Here is a 19,298-nt window from a genome sequence, read left to right on the forward strand (position 1 = left end):
TGATTTGTGCTTCTTAGATTGTAAACCGCGCTGAGTCTTCGGAGAAGGGCGGGATAGAAATGGGATTAAAAAAAGGAAAACTTACACACCCAACCCAAGCGTGACCGGTCCAGCCAAGCAGGACTTCGCGCTCCGAGCGGGTCGCGCTGCCTTGAGCGCCGCGATCCGGAGCAGCTGGCCGCGCAAGGGGGCGCTTCGGTCTCCCGAAGCGGCTGGGCTCTCGAGGCTTGCAAAGACCCCGCCGTGGGTTCAATTTAGGCGCCGGAGGAAGGGAGGGAGGGAGGAGGAGGAGGAGGAGGAGGAGCCGAGACGGCGAGGCCCCCTCCCTCCCTGCCTCTCCCCCGGCCCCGAGCCGGATTGGTGGGCGCTGGCAAAGCTTGTGTTGGGTTGCCCGACCTCCGCCCGCTTTCCGTCTTCCTCCTCCGGAGAGCCAGGGAAGTGCAGTCGGCCACCCCGGGCTTGCGTCGGCCGGCGCTGCTTGCAAAGTCGGCGGCCGAGTCGCTTGGCCTGCATGGAGCGCGGCGAAGGGGAAGAGCCGGAGCCGGCCGAGGCGCCGCCGGGAGCTCGCCTCTTGCTGGCCTTCAAGGCGTTCCTGGGCTCCCGCAAAGGGCTGCTGCTGCTGGCCCAGGCGGTAAGCGCGGCCGGGGAGGGGGCGGCGGGGAAAGGACACGGCGCTCTCCGTTGCAAAGTTCAGAGAAGGGAGCTGATGGAGGTGGGCAAGGCCGGCCGAGGGCGCTGAGCTCATCTCTGGCAAAGAGAAGCCCCGGCCGGGCCAAGCGTAGGGTTCAGACGACGCTCTCCCGCAACAACCGCGCCTGGACGGGGGGGGGGGGGAGTTTGGCAATCTTTGCCAAAGCGGGCATGATTGCAAAGGGATCGCTTCCTTGGAGAAATCAGGGAGAAGTCTCTCTCTCTCCCCCCCCCCCGCCCCCAAGTTAGATCTGCCACGCCCCCCCTTCCCCTAGCGGAGCCCCTGCGTGTTGCACAGCCTCGAGAGAAGGCGGAGACGGCGTTCTCACGACACATCTGAGCTGCGACGTTCCCGGCCAGGTTCTAGCAGCATGTGGAGTGGGTTTTCCCAACACGCTTATGCCCAATCCTGAATTAAAGGTAAAGGTAAAGGTTCCCCCGCACATGCGTGCTAGTCGTTTCCGACTCTAGGGGCCGGTGCTCATCTCCGTTTCAAAGCCGAAGAGCCAGCGCTTGTCCAAGGACATCTCCGTGGTCATGTGGCCGGCATGACTAGACGCCAAAGGCGCACGGAACGCTGTTACCTTCCCACCGTAGTGGTCCCTATTTTTCTACTTGCATTTTTACGTGCTTTCGAACTGCTAGGTTGGCAGAAGCTGGGACCGGTAACAGGCACTCACTCTGTTAACGCGGCACTCGGGATTCGACCCGCCAAACTGCCGACCTTCTGATCAACAAGCTCAGTGTCCTAACCCACTGAGCCACCACGTCCCTAATCCTGAATTAATCAGGATTAACTGAATAAAAGCACCACAAGGGGTATATTTCCTAAGATAGTGGTGCAATAGGGGAAACAGCAACCTCTGGACTGCAGAGGTATCCAGCTGAGCTCTGGAGGAGCAGGATGATGGACTGGCTCTGTCCATGAAAGAGGAGGATGGATCCTTGATCTATGAGAGGATGAGAAAAACTGCAGGAAAACCCATTTTTCTAGTGTGATCACAGAAGTTCAGAAACGTTTACCATACTAGTTTTACATTTTCCTAAACCAGAGGGATGCGGTGGCTCAGTGGGTTAGGAAGCTGAGCTTGTCGATCAGATGGTCGGCAGTTTGGCGGGTTGAATCCCGAGTGCCGCGTAACAGAGTGAGCGCCTGTTACTCGTCCCAGCTTCTGCCAACCTAGCAGTTCGAAAGCACGTAAAAATGCAAGTAGAAAAATAGGGACCACTACGGTGGGAAGGTAACAGCGTTCCGTGCGCCTTTGGCGTCTAGTCATGCCGGCCACATGACCACGGAGACGTCCTCGGACAAGCGCTGGCTCTTTGGCTTTGAAACAGAGATAAGCACCGGCCCCTAGAGTCGGAAACGACTAGCACGCATGTGCGGGGGAACCTTTACCTTTACCTTTAAACCAGAGTTTGCTTGACTGTAGTTCGTTGGGGGAAAAGCGCACTGGCTGAGTTTGCACCACAGGCAAAGCAAAACACATTGTGCCAAGTATGACATAACTGGTGTCGGCTCTAGTCCCGTAATGTAAGATTTCTGCAGCTTGCAGCTAAACCTCTTCAGACGTGACAACCAACAAGGTTACGAGTGTGGCTTGCTAAAGCCAGATATAGCTAACATTAACCACAGATGTTTCAAAGGTGCTTTTCCAAAAAGCAACTGGACTTTCTTTGTTTTTATTGGAAGACGTTTCGCTTCTCATCCAAGAAGCTTCATCAGGTTCTGGCCGGAAGTTTCTTGGATGAGAAGCAAAACATCTTCCAATAAAAACAAAGAAAGAAAATCCAGTTGCCTTTTGAAAAAGCACCTTTGGAACAAGCATGACCTGGATGACTGAGAATCTCCACAGATAACTAACCGCAGATTAAGGTTCTGACATCGCGCTAAACCTGCTGAATCTAGCCATATCAGGAAAGATGACGAGATTAACAAAAGCACAGGTTTTAACCACCTCTCAGCCTTAAGCAGCTCAGAAAAATCAGGAATATCTCTAAGAGGAACAATGGTAAGTCAATCAATCAATCAGAAAAGTCACCATCAGCTCTTGGATAGGATGACTCTTGCTTTTTTTTTTTTTTTTTTTTATTGAAAAGTTTTACAATACAGTTTTCCATTAAAAACCCCCATCCCCCTCAACCCTCCCCTCCCCACCGCCCCCCTCCCTCTTCCCTCCCTTACCTCCCCCCTTCCCCCCTCCCTCTTCCCTCCCCGTACCTCCCCCCCACCCTCCTCCCCCCCCCCCCCGACTTCCCAGAGCTAAATACAAGGTATATATATATAAAAGCAATCATAAGCAACCATATACTAACAACCATAAATTCTAAAATCCATCACTCTCTAACTTATATAAGAACAAACAAAACTTAACATTATTAAATATATATAAAAAAGAAAATTGGAAAAGAAAAGAAAAAACACGAAAGAAGACTTATTCAAATGCTAGATAAAACTTCTTAACCCTATACTTATTCTGGATAAACTCAATCCATTTTCTCCATACCATAATATAACGTTCTTGCGAGTGATCTTTCAAATAAGCCGATATCTTCGCCATCTCTGCCAGGTCGGAAACCTTTAAAGTCCATTCTTCTATGGTCGGCAGCTCCTCTTTCTTCCAATATTGTCCTATCAAAAGTCTTGCTGCCGTAATTAAATTCAACATCAACTTAGAGTCCACCACTGTAGCATCAACAATTATTCCCAACAAAAAAAATTGCGGACAAAACTTTATCCTCCTTTTAAAAATCTTCTGTATATTCCACCAGATTTTAATCCAAAAGGCCTTAACCTTTCTACATGTCCACCATATGTGAAAATATGTTGCATCTTCAACCCCGCACCTCCAACACTTAGGCTGATAATTCGGGTACATACTTGCAAGTTTTTTAGGATCTAAATGCCATCTATAAAACATCTTATAAAAATTCTCTCTTAGATTTTGAGCTTGAGTAAATTTCACATTCCTCACCCAAATCTTCTCCCACATGTCCATTGTAATAACTTCTTGGATATTTTGGGCCCATTTTATCATACAGTCCTTAACAAGCTCTGTTTCTGAATCAATCTCTATCAATGCAAGATATATCCGTTTAATATGTGCAGGTCCCTGATTTCTAATTTGCTTTATCAAATTTTCATCAGTCATTGCAAATCCATTTTTTTGGTCTTCTTTCCACCTGGCCCGTAACTGAATATATTGAAACCAAGTCTGAACAACCTTCTCTTCTCGCAAGAAGCTATATGATTTCAAGCACCAAACATTCCTTTCCAAACTTAAAATTTCCTTGTAAGTAGTCTCATCATGTTTGAAACCAGCATGTATATTTTCTATTGCGTGTTTTGGGATTGCCCACAATGGTATCTTGCTGCTTAACTTATGTCTATACTTCTTCCAGACTCTCAGCAGTGCCTGTCTTAAAATATGCATCCTAAACACAGTATCTACCTTCTTATCATACAACAAATATGCATGCCAGCCAAACAACAAATCATGGCCCTCAAGATTTAATAACCTCAATTGTGTCAAATTAATCCAATCACTTATTCCTACTAGTGCAGCAGCTTCATAATATAATTTAAAATTAGGCAGTTTAAGGCCACCTCTCTCACGAGTATCCTGCATAATCTTAAGTTTAACTCGTGGCTTTTTCCCTGCCCACACAAATTTATTGATACCACGCTGCCATTCCTCCAAGTTAGAATCTTTCTTAAGAATCGGTATCATTTGAAATAAGAATAAAAATTTGGGCAGGACATTCATTTTCACTGCTGCAATCCGTCCCAACAAAGACAATTGCAGTTTTTCCCAACTCTCCAGTTCTTTTTGAATTTTCCCCCATAATTTTTCATAATTATTTTTATATAGCTTTGTATTAGAGGGCGACAAAATCACCCCCAAATATTTAACCCTTTTAACAATCTCAAATCCAGTTAATCCTTCTAGGAGAGTCTTCTGCGAAACTGTCATATTTCTAGCCAAAATTTTAGTTTTCTGTACATTTACTTTAAATCCAGAAACCTTCCCATATTGTGTTATTATCTCCATCAGGTCCACAACAGAGTTCTCTGGCTGGGTCACTGTAACAACCAGATCATCTGCAAATGCTCTCAATCTATAGTCTTGATCTCCAACTTGTATCCCCTTAATTTTTTCCGAATTCCGAATCTTGTTCAATAATATCTCTAAAGTTAATACAAATAACAAGGGCGATAACGGACACCCTTGCCTTGTACCCTTCTCAATATTACATACTGCCGTCAAGCTATTGTTAACTATGATTCGGGCAGTTTGCTTTTGATATAATGCCCTAATCGGCTGTAAGAAATTTTCCCCAAAATCCATTTTATCTAACATTCTCAACAGAAATTGCCAATTCAATTGATCAAAAGCCTTTTCAGCATCTAAAAAGATTAGCGCTGCAGAGATCTGGTTGTGCCTTTCCAAAAACTCTAACACATCAACTATATGTCTAACATTATTTTTCATTTGCCTACCACTAATAAACCCCGTTTGATCCCCATGAATCACCTGTTGCAGAACCCTCATCAGTCTATTAGCCAAAACCTTAGCAAATATCTTATAATCTGTATTTAAAAGCGAAATCGGTCTGTAATTTTTAACTTGAGTAACATCCTGATCTTCCTTCGGGATCAATGAGATAAAAGCTGTTCTCCAAGACGGTGGCACCTTTCCCCCCCTCTGGATTGTCTGGAACAGTTCCTTTAACGGCTTTATCATCTCAAATTGTAAATTTTTATAAAAGGCCGCAGACAAGCCATCCGTACCGGGCGCCTTATCAACCTTCAAATCCTTAATTGCTGTAAGGATTTCTTCTTCTGTGATCAGTTGGTTAATCCCCTCTCTTTGTGCTTGCGTAAGGACCGGAATATTAGCATTCTCCAAATATTTATCAATGTCTTTTACCTCAATTTCCTCTTTGGTATATAATTTCGAATAAAAATCCACAAAAGCATCCTTAATTAGATTCTGTTGAAACACAATCCTTCCTTTGTATTCAATCTTGTCTATGTTAGAGGCCCTTTGTTTCTTCCTCAGTCTATAGGCTAACCATCTGCCTGGTTTATTAGCGTTGCAAAAAGTATTATGCCTAGCAAACCGCAGATTGGTTGCCACTTGGTCTGCCATTAATTTATCAAATTGTCCTCTTAACAGCCTAATAGCCTCTTTAATCTTCACGTCCCCTGGATTCAAAATCAAAACCCTTTCTTTTTCCTTTATTTCATTCTCCAGTTCTTTCCTTCTAGTTTCCACTACACGTCTACGTCTATTATTCATATATATCAACACCCCTCTCATATAGGCCTTACTAGCATCCCAAACCATATCCATAGAGGTACCCTTATTCATATTAATCTCAAAAAAATCCTTCATCCGCTGTTTACATTCTTCCACATTTCTCTGATCTCTAAACAAGTTCTCATGTACGCGCCACGAGCGCCTATCTCTTTTCTCCTTATCAATCTCCAACCAAACTGGACTGTGGTCTGAAATAGTTCTTGCACATATCTTCACTTTTTTAGTTCTCAAAAAGAAGTCATTAGTCAACAAAATAAAATCAATCCTTGAGAAAGATTGGTGTCTATCAGAGTAAAAAGTATAATCCTTCTCCTGCAGGTGCCTCTCACGCCAGATATCTCGCAATTCCAGATCATCCTTCAATTCAAAAAAAGTTTTAGGCAGTCTGGCGTGGCTTGGAATACGCTTAAAAGCTCCAGCTTTATCCAAGTGTACATCCAGAACACCATTCCAATCTCCCATAAAAATAAAAGATTTATAATCCAACTGGGTAAGCTTTGTATGAAGTAAACTAAAAAAATCAGCTTGTTTTTGTTTAGGTGCATATAGTCCAACTAGAAGCATCTTTTTACCTTCTAACAGCAGCTCAATCATAACATATCTTCCATGCTTATCTGCTTCAATTAAATCTGCTGTTAGAGCACTTTTAACATAAACAACTACTCCATTTTTCTTATTCTCTGCAGAGGCAACAAAATGCGTACCCAGTCTCGCGTTCAATAAATACTTTTGATCCAAAACTCTAATATGCGTTTCTTGCAAACATATAACGTCTATCTTAAATTGCTTTAAATATTGAAAAACTTTCTTCCTCTTCTGCGGTGAATTCAGTCCATTAACATTCCAAGTTAAAAATTTAGTTGCCATGGATATTCTCCAGAAGCCCATGGACCACGGCTTTGATAGGACTAGCTTCTTTAGGCCGTGCTCCTCCCACAGCTTGACTGTATGTACGTTGCGAAGAAACTGAAGACTTTTGTTGATCTTGTTCTATTATTTTCTTTGCTCGTTTTAAAGCAGCACGCGTCACTCTTTGCTCTCTAGGATCATCCAAAGAAGTTGTAACTTGATCTCCTCCCGCACCACTTTCCTCCGTTTCCTCCTCTTGTTGTTCTTCTTCTCCAGATCCTTTCCCAGCTTCCAGGAGCGTTAATGGAGTTGCTTTTAGGACATTGTTGTAGAAATCACGCGCTTGCTTCACAGTAATCAACCGGTACCTTTTACCTTCATACATCACCATCAGCCCCTGAGGAATCTCCCATCTGAACCTTATATCTCTTTGCTTGAGCTCATGCACGAGGAATGTATAATCCTTCCTGTTCTGAACCAGCCCTCTTCTAACAAACCCCTTATCAGAAAGAAGAGACTGGAGAGCGTCCAAGGCTAAAAGGCTTCTGCCAAGATTTAATTACGCAGTTAACAAAAACACAAGAGCTTGTCTTCTCAAGCGGAAAAAGTTGCTTTCAGCAACCAGCCCCTCCCCAAACACTTCTTTTATAGAGAGCTCAGGGCGTGGTCTCCCTGTGCCTCCTCCCGAGGAGTCCCATAGTCTTTCTTTGTTTGTCCCTGCTCGTCTGCCTCCTGCGTCGGGCGTCCTTGAACAGGGCCAGCTGTGGGTCATCATCCTCCGCACTCTCGGGCTCACACAGCTGAGAAGAGGTCCCCGGCTGAGGACTCTGCAAAGCCTCCAAATCATCATCAGCCGGTTCGTTTCCCTCCTCCCCCACATCTGAGTCCTCCGATACATCGGACCCGGCTGTCGGACCCACAGGCTGGCCCTGAGTCACAACACTTCCTTCCCCTTAAAATCCTTGGAGGAATTTCTTTTAAAACCAAAACTTCTTGTTCAGCAATCACCACTTTAACATCATAGGCAGCTTGTATAATTTGATCTCTGATCTCTCTTTTTGCAAAATAAACCACCACATCTCTAGGCAACTTCCTCTGTCTGGCAATCCATGAATTCACCCGAAACACTTTATCCATAGCTGCTCTTATTTCAGATGCTGGCAGGTTTAATACTTCTTCAAAAGCCTCAGAGATCAGCTGCTTCAAATCTTCTTTAGTATCCTCTTTTAAACCTCTGATTCTGACAGCAAACTGCATCTGGTAAAATTGGGCTAAGCTTAAGTCCTTCTCCAGTTTATCTCTTACATTTTCATTCTCTCTTACTTTAACTTCTAATATAGCATTCCTTTGATCCAAATCATCCATCTTTTCATCTAATTCTTCCACACATTCCGCCACTTTATGTACTGAAGACAAAATGTCTACCTTCATCACGCTGAGCTTCTGTTCCATCCTCTCTTCCATTCTCTCCTCCAGTTTCTCCAATTTCTCCTCCATCTGCGCAAATTTATCAGCCTTTGATTGATTAATTGAGTCCAAAAGTTTATCCACAGCATCTCGAAACTCCTTCGCTGTCAGCGCTTCAGAAGGGTGCAACGCCTGTAAAGATGATTGTTGCACTGGCGAGGATCCACCACTCCGAAGAGTTTTAGGGGGAGGTTTCGCCGCCATCTTTTAATCCTCAAATATGACGCACTTTCACTTAGAGTTTAAAAAGTTCAAGTAGTTAGAGAGTATCTTAAAATAAGCCTCTTCACCTTTGTCTCTTGTACCGCTCTGCCTGCTCCTTTAAATCATAGTCCTTTCTTCAGGCAGGGATGGTTCGCAGACGCCTGGCTCTGCTCCAAAAAAATCAGAGCAGACACGCCGGCCAGCTGGGAGCAACCCAGGCTTCGGGGGAGTTCAATCCTTCAGCCGCCCAAGCTCCAAGCTCAGGCGGCCTCGGAGAGCTCTACCCCTACCTGGGGCCTCACCCCCTCCTCTTCTCCCGAGGAGGGGGCTTCAATTTCGCCCGAACAGCTGTTCGGCGCTGTTACGGGCGAAAAAACAAACAGCTGAGCCGCGGGCAGCCCGGGAAGGCTGTCTTCGGCGCCGCGACGCTTTTAAGGGTTGTTAGCATAGTAGTAGAAGAACCGGAAAAATGGGTTTTGAGCGGATGGAAAATTTGGAAGAGACACCGTGTCGCGTCTTTTGAAGACACTGTCCAAAGTCGAGGGTATTGCAGAGAAACAGAAAAGAAAGAGAGAAAGGGGAAAAACCGATATTTTCCAGACTTTTGTTCAGCAGGGCGTAATACAGGGTGATCTGTAAGTATGGTGACTGAACGTCTCCTTTATTATAGAAAATTGTCACTTGGATTTAATTGGGGGACTTGCTTTTGAATTTTCCTTTGTAAAGCCAAGTTTGGTGTGTGTTTCCCCCCCCCCCCATGTTTTTGAATTGCCCATTTCTCTCAGAGAAAGACTCTGGACAATGTACTGCAAAGTATTAAAAGGAAAAAAAACAGTCTATGAAAGTTAAAAATGTAGAGGCAAGGATGATAAAACCCTATTAACATGAATTAAAAGGAGAAGGGAGGGCCCTCGGTGTACCAACCAGCCCCACACCTGCATGTTCCTCTGGGATCCGCACACAAGGCAGCGAAGCCATGTTTTGACTCCTTTTCACTAATCCAGGAGTGGGGGCCTGCCTCATCTTCGGGCGGTGGGGTTGGGTGGGGAAATAGTCCACAAGCTCTCTTCCTGAACCCTGCCAGACTTCTTTAACTGAAGGGATCTGCAACATACAGTACCTTCCATGCCTGATTGGTTATAAACATATTTTTTTAAAAAAAATATCTTATGAACCTCTTTCAGATTTGCTTCCTTTTCAGGTTTGTTCTTATTTCCAAGAAAAACGTGGTCATGATAGATATAGGTCATCCTGCCACATTCACTTCGGGAGGGGCAGCAAACCCTGCTAAGCTTGTAAGCCGCCCTGAGTCTTCGGAGAACAGCAGGATATAAATGGAATTAAAATAAATAAATAAAAACCCCTTCCCGCTCTCCCAGCCATAAGGAAAGCCAATAAAGTTATGCTAATTTGACTTCGTAACTCTGCCTTCCCAAGTGGGGATTAGAAATGACGATATTGTAGGACCATGTCTCCCAGCTTTGAGATGTGTGGACTTCCAACGCCCAGAATTCCCCAGCCAGCTAATGAATTAAGGTGCTGAATTAAATTGGGCTTCACTTCAGGGTTATCAGTAGCCCCTTCAGGTCTTTCCCTACAGATAAATCTCTGCACAAAAATTGTGTGTGTATACGCCTTGTATATTTTAAATGGGCAGCTCTTTCGTTGCAGCTATGGTTGAGGTTCACCATCCTCCATTTTTAGCAGTTTGTACTACTTACTTGCAAGAAGTTCCTGGATTTTAAAAAAAAACATACAGAAACTGTTGGGTTTCTTGGAAGTTGCTCTGCCTTTTCGAGTTCTCATTTCACAGCCAGGCTGAAGTTTGCAGTGTTGTTGGGTTTTTTTGCACCAGGCCCCTTTGCAGAAGCCAGAGGAATAGGAAGTGGTGTCCACCAACCCCAAGACAGAGCTTGAGTTTGATTTTTTTAAAGAGTCTTTTAATTTAAAGAAACATTAACAGAGCTGACAGGCAGCAAAGCACAGTGCAACTTCCTGCACTGTCTTTTATGTCCAAGAATGTCTCTGGACTCTTGGGGTTTCCATGAAGTCTTTTTAACAAGTTAAAAAAAATAATCTGGATGGAGGTCCATGGCTGGTTTAGCAAGGGGTTTATTTGTCTCCTGTCCCCCAAAGGCAAAATTAATCAAATAATATAACCTTTCCAGAGGGTGAGAGAGGAACAATAAGCAATAGCAAGTGGATAATTGGTGACCGGTCACATCTTCCACAACATCTGCTTTGTGAATGGCTAAGCTCCCCTGGAAACAGTTTTGTGGGAGCATCCACTGTATGTTCTCACGATTTAGATGTGCCCGTCATCTCTCACATCAAGCCAAGGTAGCTCTTTAGGCCCTAATCTGCACAACTCACCAAAATTAGCGCGTAGGGTTTCATGTCCTCAAGAATTTTAGGGTCAACAACTTGCCAGGCGAGTTGCTGACTCTTCAATTGGCAAGAAGTAACGTTCAAGGGCTAATGCTGAAGAAGTAATAGGTTGCAGTCTTAAAAGGAAGCTGGGAGAAGTCAAAGAGGTGCTTTTTTTGTTTTTTAATGTCTTCAAGTCGGTCTTGGTACCTGGTGATTGCAGAGACAAGTCCATTACGTAGAACCGTGGTGGCGGAGCGGTTAGAATGCAGTATTATAGGCTAACTGCCCACAGCCAGGAGTTCAATTCTGAGCAGCTCAAGGTTGACTCCGCCTTCCGTCCTTCTGTGGTCAGTAAAATGAGGACCCAAACTGTTGGGGGCAAGATGCTGACTCTGTAAACTGCTTAGAGAGGGCTGTAAAACACTGTGAAGTGGTATATAAGTCTAAGTGCTATTGCTACATTTCCTTGGCACCATTTTTTTTTTGGAAGAGGTTTGCCCTTGCACTCTTCTTAGGGCTGAGAAAGGCAGACTGGCCTCAAGCCACTCACCTAGCTTCCATTCCTGTGGCATGCCTGGAGCTCATGTTCTCCTGAGTGCTAGGCAAGCACGCTTAGAGCAGCGTTAACTCAACCTCCTTAAAAAGAAGTTGAAGAGCCATTTGAGAACATTCTGATGGTGGAAGCAAACCTGACGCCAGTTGGGTGGGACGGGATCTGCAGGAATAACTGGGCTGAGCCGAGGCCAACGGATGTTCTGCAGCACATCTGCTCAGAGGTAACCGCCATGCTCTTCCACTTGTGTCCTTCAGGCCCTCTCCTTTACCATCTTCATCTGCTACATCGCTTCGGCAGCTGCACCTTTCATGATGGTGCCGTTACTGACATTCCTGCTCGCTTCGTGCTTTTTCGTTTCGTATGCCCTGAAACTGAATGAGAAGTTCCGAGGCATCTATTGGCTTTTGGCGGTAAGTAGCTGAGTGGGGTTGACCGCTGCTTGTGATGCAGTTATCAGATGGGTTGGTAGTTTTCTGTTCCAGCCTACGACCGGCCCTGTTTGTGTGTCAGGGACAACCCCTTTTTCCTTTTTACAGTCAATAGGCTGGAAAAAATCCAACCCAAATTTATTTACAGTTCAAACAAAAAAGCAACAGAATATTTCCTTCAATAAATGAATCAAAATATCAAACAAGAGTCAACAAACAAGAGTTAAACAGAAGTAGCAAGAACAGACCAGGATTCTCTTTGAATGTCTCCAAACGGTTGCCTTCAGCAACCAGCTCCGCCCACGCCTTCCCCTTTTATTATCAGTCCCAAGGCGTGGCTTCTCAATGCCTTCTCTTCCTCTCACTGAGTTGCCTCATTGCCATAGTTCACCACCATGGCTGTAGAATAACCAAGGGCAGGGAAGGAGAAGAGGAAGATGGTATCATTTAAAAGCATGTTGAGGCTGTGTTTCCATCAGTTCCGGACAACCTGATGATGAGTAGGGAGAAGAAGCAACTGGTATTTTGTGCTGCTACTACCTTGAGAGTTACTCCTGGAACCTGAGATACAAAACACAAAGCATTCCATGCCTGGGGCCAGATGCAGGTAGCCCATGACTTACGGCTGTAATTGAGCCCAGAAGTACAGCCGTAAGTTGGGCTGGTCATTAAGCAGCTCACATATGACCACGCCCAATATTACATCCTTTTTTTGCAGCAATTCAGGGAATCCCCACACCCATTAAGTGAACACCACGGTCATTAAGCAACTCCATTGTCCACAACGAGTGTGGGGGTTTTTTGCCAGAAACTGGAAATAAACGTCATTTTCCAGGAAAAAAAAACAAGTCAAGGTGACATGCTCATAGGACACTGTAAATAGCCATAAATGTGAGCTGGTTGCCAAGCCCCCACCACCACCGGGGAAAAAAAATGATCACATGAGCGTGATGGGAGAATGTCCATTGGAACTTCCCATCCGGGTCGTAAGTAGTCTTGGGAAATCCATCATAACTTTAGACAGCTGTTAAGTAACCAGACATAAGTCAAAGGCTACCTGTATTCTACTGCATTCCACAGGTGGCTTTTGAATGATGGGTGGCCTTGGCTGATGGTGAAGCTGGTTGTGATACGGACAGCCTGCCAGATCTTGAGGAAAACAGTTGCTTAAGAGCTTCCTTGTTCTCCACGGTGACCACCAGGGGATGCTGGCCTTCCAGGAAAACTTAACTTTGCAAAACAAAAGAGAGTGTGTGTGGGGGGGGGGGGGGAAATACAGCACTGCGGTTGAGTTTTGTTCCACCGCATTTGCTCATTATTTTCCATTAGCCATCTGATTTACGGTCCAAGACTGCTCTGCTATAACTCAGATATATAATAATAACTGAGATATTAAACTAGCTGAGCTCTGTAATTCAAATGCCGGTGGTTTGTCATCCCCACTAGAAAAAAGAAAGCAGATTTTCTGCAGGCTGTTTACATTTGCCTGTCTTCCTTGTGCAGGTCAAAGGAAGAGAAGTAAATGCCTGTGTACTCCAAATATGGACATTGCATTGACATATTTCAGTAGCCTCTTTCTGGCCTGATGACCCGATCTGATTCCTATTGGTTCAAGGAATAGAAGATTTTGTGCTGTGTCCCAGCCAAAGGATTGCCGCACCACCTCATAAATGCTGGGCACAGGACACTCAACAATTAAAGGAGACTCTTACAAGGAGCAAGGATCTTCACCAGATCCTGCTGGCTGACAAAAGAGTTTGTCAGTTGTGATCTTGACACATCTGAAGTGCAGCAGGTTGGAAAAGGCTGGCCAGAGCAGAACTAGTGGGTGAGCCGTGGACCTCCAGATATGACTGAGTAGTTGCCAGGATCTCTAATAAACTTTGACCATAGCTGGTTCAGTCTGGTGAAAACTATAGTTCAGCAAACAAGTGAAGGGCCGCAGATTTCCTTCTGAAATTATATCTTAAGGCGACTCTGTGCGTAAACTTTTTGTTTGTCTTCTTCATAGTCTTCTCTCTGACTACATTTGTTTTGCAGGATTTTTTGTGTGGAATTATCGCTGCTATTATATATTTTGCCATCTCCATTGCTGCTGTTTCTAAATATGCGGACACTGCATCAAGGGCAGCGGGGGTAAGTTTCTGTTCCTGAGCAGAACTTGTGCACCATGTTTTTTCCTCTCGGCACAGTTAATTTCACAAACCCGTTTGTTTTTTTCTCTTTGCAATTCTAATTCTGTCTAAACCTGCCTGTTATTGCTGATTCCTTCTTCACCCTTTATTGCTCAACAATAAACTAGCGCTGGCTCTTCGGCTTTGAAACGAAGATGAGTACCGGCCCCTAGAGTTGGAAACGACTAGCACGCATGTGCGGGGGAACCTTTACCTTTAGTTACAAAAAGTTGTCAAATAGTCTCCTCACATTTGTTTGCTTCCATGGGAAAGCTATAAACCATTGAATGTATTAATGATGATGAAAAGAATAAAAAGAAAGACTAGGGGTGACGTGATAGCACTGTTCCAATATCTATGGGGCTGCCACAAAGAAGAGGGGGGGTCAGGCTATTCTCCAAAGCACCTGAAGGCAGGACTAGAAGCAATGGATGGAAACTAATCAAAGGGAGAAGCAACCTAGAACTAAGGAGAAATTTCCCAACAGTGAGAACAATTAATCAGTGGAACGGCTTGCCTTCAGAAATTATGGGTACTCCCAACACTGGAGGTTTTTAAGAAGAGATTGGCCAACCACTTGTCTGGAATGGGATAGGGTTTCCTGCCTGAGTAGAGGGTTGGACTAGAACAGGGGTCCTCAACCTTGGCAACTTTAAGACCTGTGGACTTCAACTCCCAGAATTCCCCGGCTGGGGAATTCTGGGAGTTGAAGTCCACAGGTCTTAAAGTTGCCAAGGTTGGGGACCCCTGGACTAGAAGATTTGCAAGGTCCCTTCCAACTCCGTTATTCTGTATTCTTTGTTTTGGATGCAACAGTTGAAGAGAAGGGAGTCAAGTGTAGAAATGGAGACACTGGATGGGGGCTGAATTCTGTTATTTCTAGCCATTTTAGCTCTTTTCCTCTTCTTTCCCCCCCTCCCCTCCATATTTTAAAAATTCATGTTTTCAGTATCTCCTCTATTTTTGATCTTCAGGTATTCGGGTTTATTGCTACCGTCGTCTATTGTGCCTATGTCTACTTCACCTTTAATGACCTGGCAACATTTCTAAAGCAGGAAGATTCCTCGGAGACCCCCAAACCGCAGAAGTCAGAAAGTAGGTTTGAACTGTTCTTGTGTTGCTATAATACAACCACGCTTGCTATTCAGAGTTTCAAGGCAACATTGAAACCTAATGATTTGGTGCAGTTGAAGTTGTAGTTCACACATCTCAAAAGTTGCCAAGTTTGAAAAATACTGCTCTGGTTTAATGTAAATGAAAAGCTACCACGGTGGGCCCACAGAGAGGGCCTCCTTAGGGTGCCGTCGGTCAAAGAGTGTCGACTGGCGGCCCCCAGGGGGAGGGCGTTCTCTGTGGGTGCACCAGACCTTTGGAACCGTTTACCGGTGGAGCTCCGGACGGCTCCCGACCTTCGCTCCTTCCGACGTGACCTAAAAACATATTTATTTGAACAAGCCGGCCTGGTCTGATGGGTTTAGGGGTATTTTAACATTTTGTATTAATCTATTTAATTGGGCTACTGTATTTAATATTTCTTTTAATTTTTATATATTGTATTTTATTGTATTGCCCTGTACACCGCCCTGAGTCCTTCGGGAGAAGGGCGGTATAAAAATTAAATTATTATTATTATTATTATTATTATTATTATTATTATTATTATTATTATTATTATTATTATTATTATTATTATTATTATTATTATTAGAACTAACACGGTTACTTCCCATTTATTAGCTGTCATCTACTACCATCTTGCCTTTAAAAAAAAAGTCCATTCCCTGTTCTTAGTATGACAGTTATTCTTCATGTCACTTTTTTTTACAGATGACTCCGATTCAGATTCCGACTGAAAGCTCAGTGGAATAGGAGGAAGGTGTAAAGAGGAAAAGGGAAAGAGAAAAAGCAGAGGGGAAAAAATATGAATGTTTTGAGTATTTTAACCTTTTTCAGTGAACTTGAATATTTTAACAGTGAATTTTATAGATTGTTGTTACTACAACTGGGATCACCAGAATCATGCTTGGGAACATTATTGTGTGTATAATTTACACTGAAAAACCTGATCTACTGCTGAGGCTCATTCAGCATTGCAGTAGACTTTTCCAGCCAAACCCTTTATGAACAGACTCCTTATGTTATCAGGGTTGTATATAGCAGTCATTTACATCATAAAAGCACAGAGTTTCTTCAGTAGGAGACATCCTGATCAAGTTTACGAACTTTATTAGCTCTTTTTTTTAAAAAAAAAAGTTTTCTACTTATACCAAGGTTTTTGTTCTTGAGTTCAGAAGACAAAATAGCTTGCTTATTTGTTAGAAGGGGCTTTATTATCAATTTTAAAACTTAGATCGAATTTAAACTCAGGACAAATTCAGCAATAATGGAAATATGTCTAAGTCCCTCATGAATAAAGCCAAAGTGAGATGCTTCCTTAAAATCATGCCAGATGTTCACTAATTACGTGCCTAGACATTCCAAGCCTCATTTTAACAGATCATTTCTCAAGGAAGATATGTGATGAAGGTGCTCACACTGATTGCCACACCAGCCAATCAAATCTTTTATTACAGTCATATACCAGCATAAGAAGGGTGAAATATGAACAACGATTTGATAGATAATAGAAGATAAAAAGAAAGAGAGGGGGGAAGATTACACAGTTTAAAAAAAATTAAAAACTAAAAAATAATTTATATTTAGTTTTTTTAATGTTTTAACTTTATAAATTATTGCTTGTATTCTGGCCTATGACCATAACCAAGATTTGATTCGATTGACTCCACCAGTAATTTTGAGTGGGGAGCTATAGAAAACTATGCAAGACCCAGTGGCCTTTTTCTGAGATGGACATGTTCTCTTGATCCAAAACTAGAAATTACCAAAAAGAATCTTAAGTATACTGTGTGAACAAGACATTCCTGCACCTTCTGGCTTTTTTGTCTCCCATATACCAGCAGTCGTTGGTCCATACTTAACAACTGCCCTGTTTAGCAACTGCTCTAAGTTATAAAACAGTGCTGAAAAAGTACCTTCACAACTGGTCCTCACACTTAATGGCCGTTGCAGCATCTCTGCAGTTTTGTCGTTGCCATTTGCGTGCTTTGCAACCAGCAGGTGTTTTATGAGCATCAAGCTGTCCTGCAGTCAACATAATCATTTGTGCCTTTCACCACCAGCTTCTGACAGACAAGCAGAGTCCATGGAGAAGCTGCCAGTAAAAATCCACTTGAAGTCTCGCTTAATGAGCTGGGGTGACTCAATAACCACAGCAGAAGTGAGGGCACGCAAGTCTGTTTTAGTCACACGATGTCTCCCTTAACAACTGCATTGCTTAGTACGAGTTGCCAGCCCAAATAGAGATAACTCAACAAGGACTACTTATAATGAAGGAAACTATGATGCAGTATATCATTACACCATATTTAATATGCTTAGTACCGATTTGTATTAGTTTTGTAGGTAGTCAGTTATCAAGACAAAGCAAACATGACTTTTGATATATCCCGCAGGCGGGTCCTAAAAATAAGAGAAGGAAAGACCCAGTAGGCTGGCTTCTGAACTGGGTTAACATAACACTTCCGATATATGCTTCTCTGGAAATCCCCTGAGGATCATTTTACCATCTTTGCTTCTTTTTATATAGTCATTTGCATGTAGTTTAATCTGTGATTTTATTTTTTCAATTGAAGGTAACCTAGTGTGCAGGTCAAATGGAACAAGGAACGCATTTTGGAACTGTAGGTGGAGTAAATCTATGGCAGTATTTCATTTTAAGGTGTTCACTAGCTTTCATATTATTTAAATATCTGCACTATCTGGAAAGATCTGGGTATTTTAGATGTGAGAACAATCGTAATGTCCTATTCTTATGTTAATAACTTTTATATTAATCTCATTCAGGGAAATGATTCAGCCTTTTTCTTGTTCAAAATAATCTTTGCATTACAGATTTCAGACTTATTTTGGTCTATAATTCAGATGCCTTACTCACAATGGGATTCAAAACCTGACTAATATGCAGAGTTGCAGAGAAGTATTTTTGATCAGCTGATCAAAAACAATCTCCAAGAACTAACATTTTATTATAAAATTGGAACTTTGCAGAAATGGAAAGAGAAAGGGTATGCAGTGTTTCACTGGCTGGCATGTAGCGGTAATGTACCTGTGAAAACCAATACTAACAGAATCATAAAAACAAAGGCTATTAAGTCTTAATTTACTTGTCTGCTTCTTAAATAACATCTCTGGAATATAATTTTACCTGTACAAATTTAATTCCGGAATTTGTACACTGATACGAATGCTTGATTTAAGATTAGGGTAATCTCAGGTTATGCCTAAAATAACAAATTAGAAACAGCATACAAATAAAGGTATCCAGAAGTCACTTCAGTTACAGTATACAAAATGAGCAACTCAGTTCCATTGTATTTACTTGCATGATTTAGACACAGTGGTGGGATTCAGCCAGTTCGCACCAGTTCAGCAGAACCGGAAGCTAATTTTGTGTTGCCCAGGCCCAGAATGGACTTCCGGAAGCGGCATCCACACAGAGAACCAGTTGTTCACATATTTGAATCTCACTGCTGTTTAGACATACATGCTGCTTATAAAGTGATTGAGAAATGAGTTAATGATTTGATTATGTGAATCTTACGCTATCTGAATTTTGTAATCTTTTGATACGTTAGCCTGTTCTTATTGTAAGTGTATTTTATTAAAAAAAGGTACTTTTGCCTCAAGTAATTTACTTACTGCGCAACTGAATCCGCAAGGTATTCGCATCAAGGGAAATTTGATGGGTAATAATTGGTAAAGTAATGGCTTAAGTTTTTTTTTTAAAAAAGTCATATTAGCCGCTTACATATAGAGAGAAGTTGCTAACAGTAGTAAGGGTTGCATGAGAGTTAAACAATTATACGTTAAAGCTGAGGGATTCAATCAGAGGACACTCCTCTTAACCTTGGAACATCCAGATCCATTGATCAAGGCAGGTAATCCTTGACTTATGACGGAGCCCCTAAAAGATACTTACGACCCAGTTCCAAAGTTACAATGGACACACACATTCCCCGCAGTCATCCTTTCGGGTGCTTGGCAGTTGGCCTGCATTTATCACGATGTAATCACAGTTTACATTTTTGCTGAATCTGGCTTTTACTTCTGGTTTTCAGCAAAAGCACTCCATAGCGAAGAGTAGGACTAGATCAGGGGTAGGCAACGTTGGCTCTTT

The 19,298-nt window shown here is 43.1% G+C and overlaps 1 protein-coding gene across 1 annotated transcript; it reads left to right on the forward strand.

Moving 5' to 3' along the window:
• Window positions 1-165: 165 nt before the first annotated feature.
• CMTM3 (CKLF like MARVEL transmembrane domain containing 3) lies at window positions 166-19,247 on the forward strand. The gene is made up of 5 exons (XM_083370629.1): window positions 166-631; window positions 11,715-11,870; window positions 13,929-14,024; window positions 15,037-15,157; window positions 15,890-19,247. Exons 1-5 carry the CDS (start codon window positions 512-514, stop codon window positions 15,913-15,915), a joined length of 519 nt encoding a protein of 172 aa, XP_083226755.1. The 5' UTR covers window positions 166-511; the 3' UTR covers window positions 15,916-19,247.
• The last annotated feature ends 51 nt before the right edge of the window (window positions 19,248-19,298 follow it).

This window comes from Vipera ursinii (assembly GCF_947247035.1).
Source record: "Vipera ursinii genome assembly, chromosome: 10".
Lineage (NCBI taxonomy): Eukaryota > Metazoa > Chordata > Lepidosauria > Squamata > Viperidae > Vipera > Vipera ursinii.

Excerpts from the sequence above, each read along its gene's own strand:
- CMTM3 (XM_083370629.1), top strand. The coding sequence starts at position 512 with ATGGAGCGCGGCGAAGGGGAAGAGCCGGAGCCGGCCGAGGCGCCGCCG. Across the intron at positions 632-11,714 it reads TGCTGCTGCTGGCCCAGGCG|GCCCTCTCCTTTACCATCTT; the intron begins GTAAGCGCGGCC and ends TGTGTCCTTCAG. Across the intron at positions 11,871-13,928 it reads GCATCTATTGGCTTTTGGCG|GATTTTTTGTGTGGAATTAT; the intron begins GTAAGTAGCTGA and ends TTTGTTTTGCAG.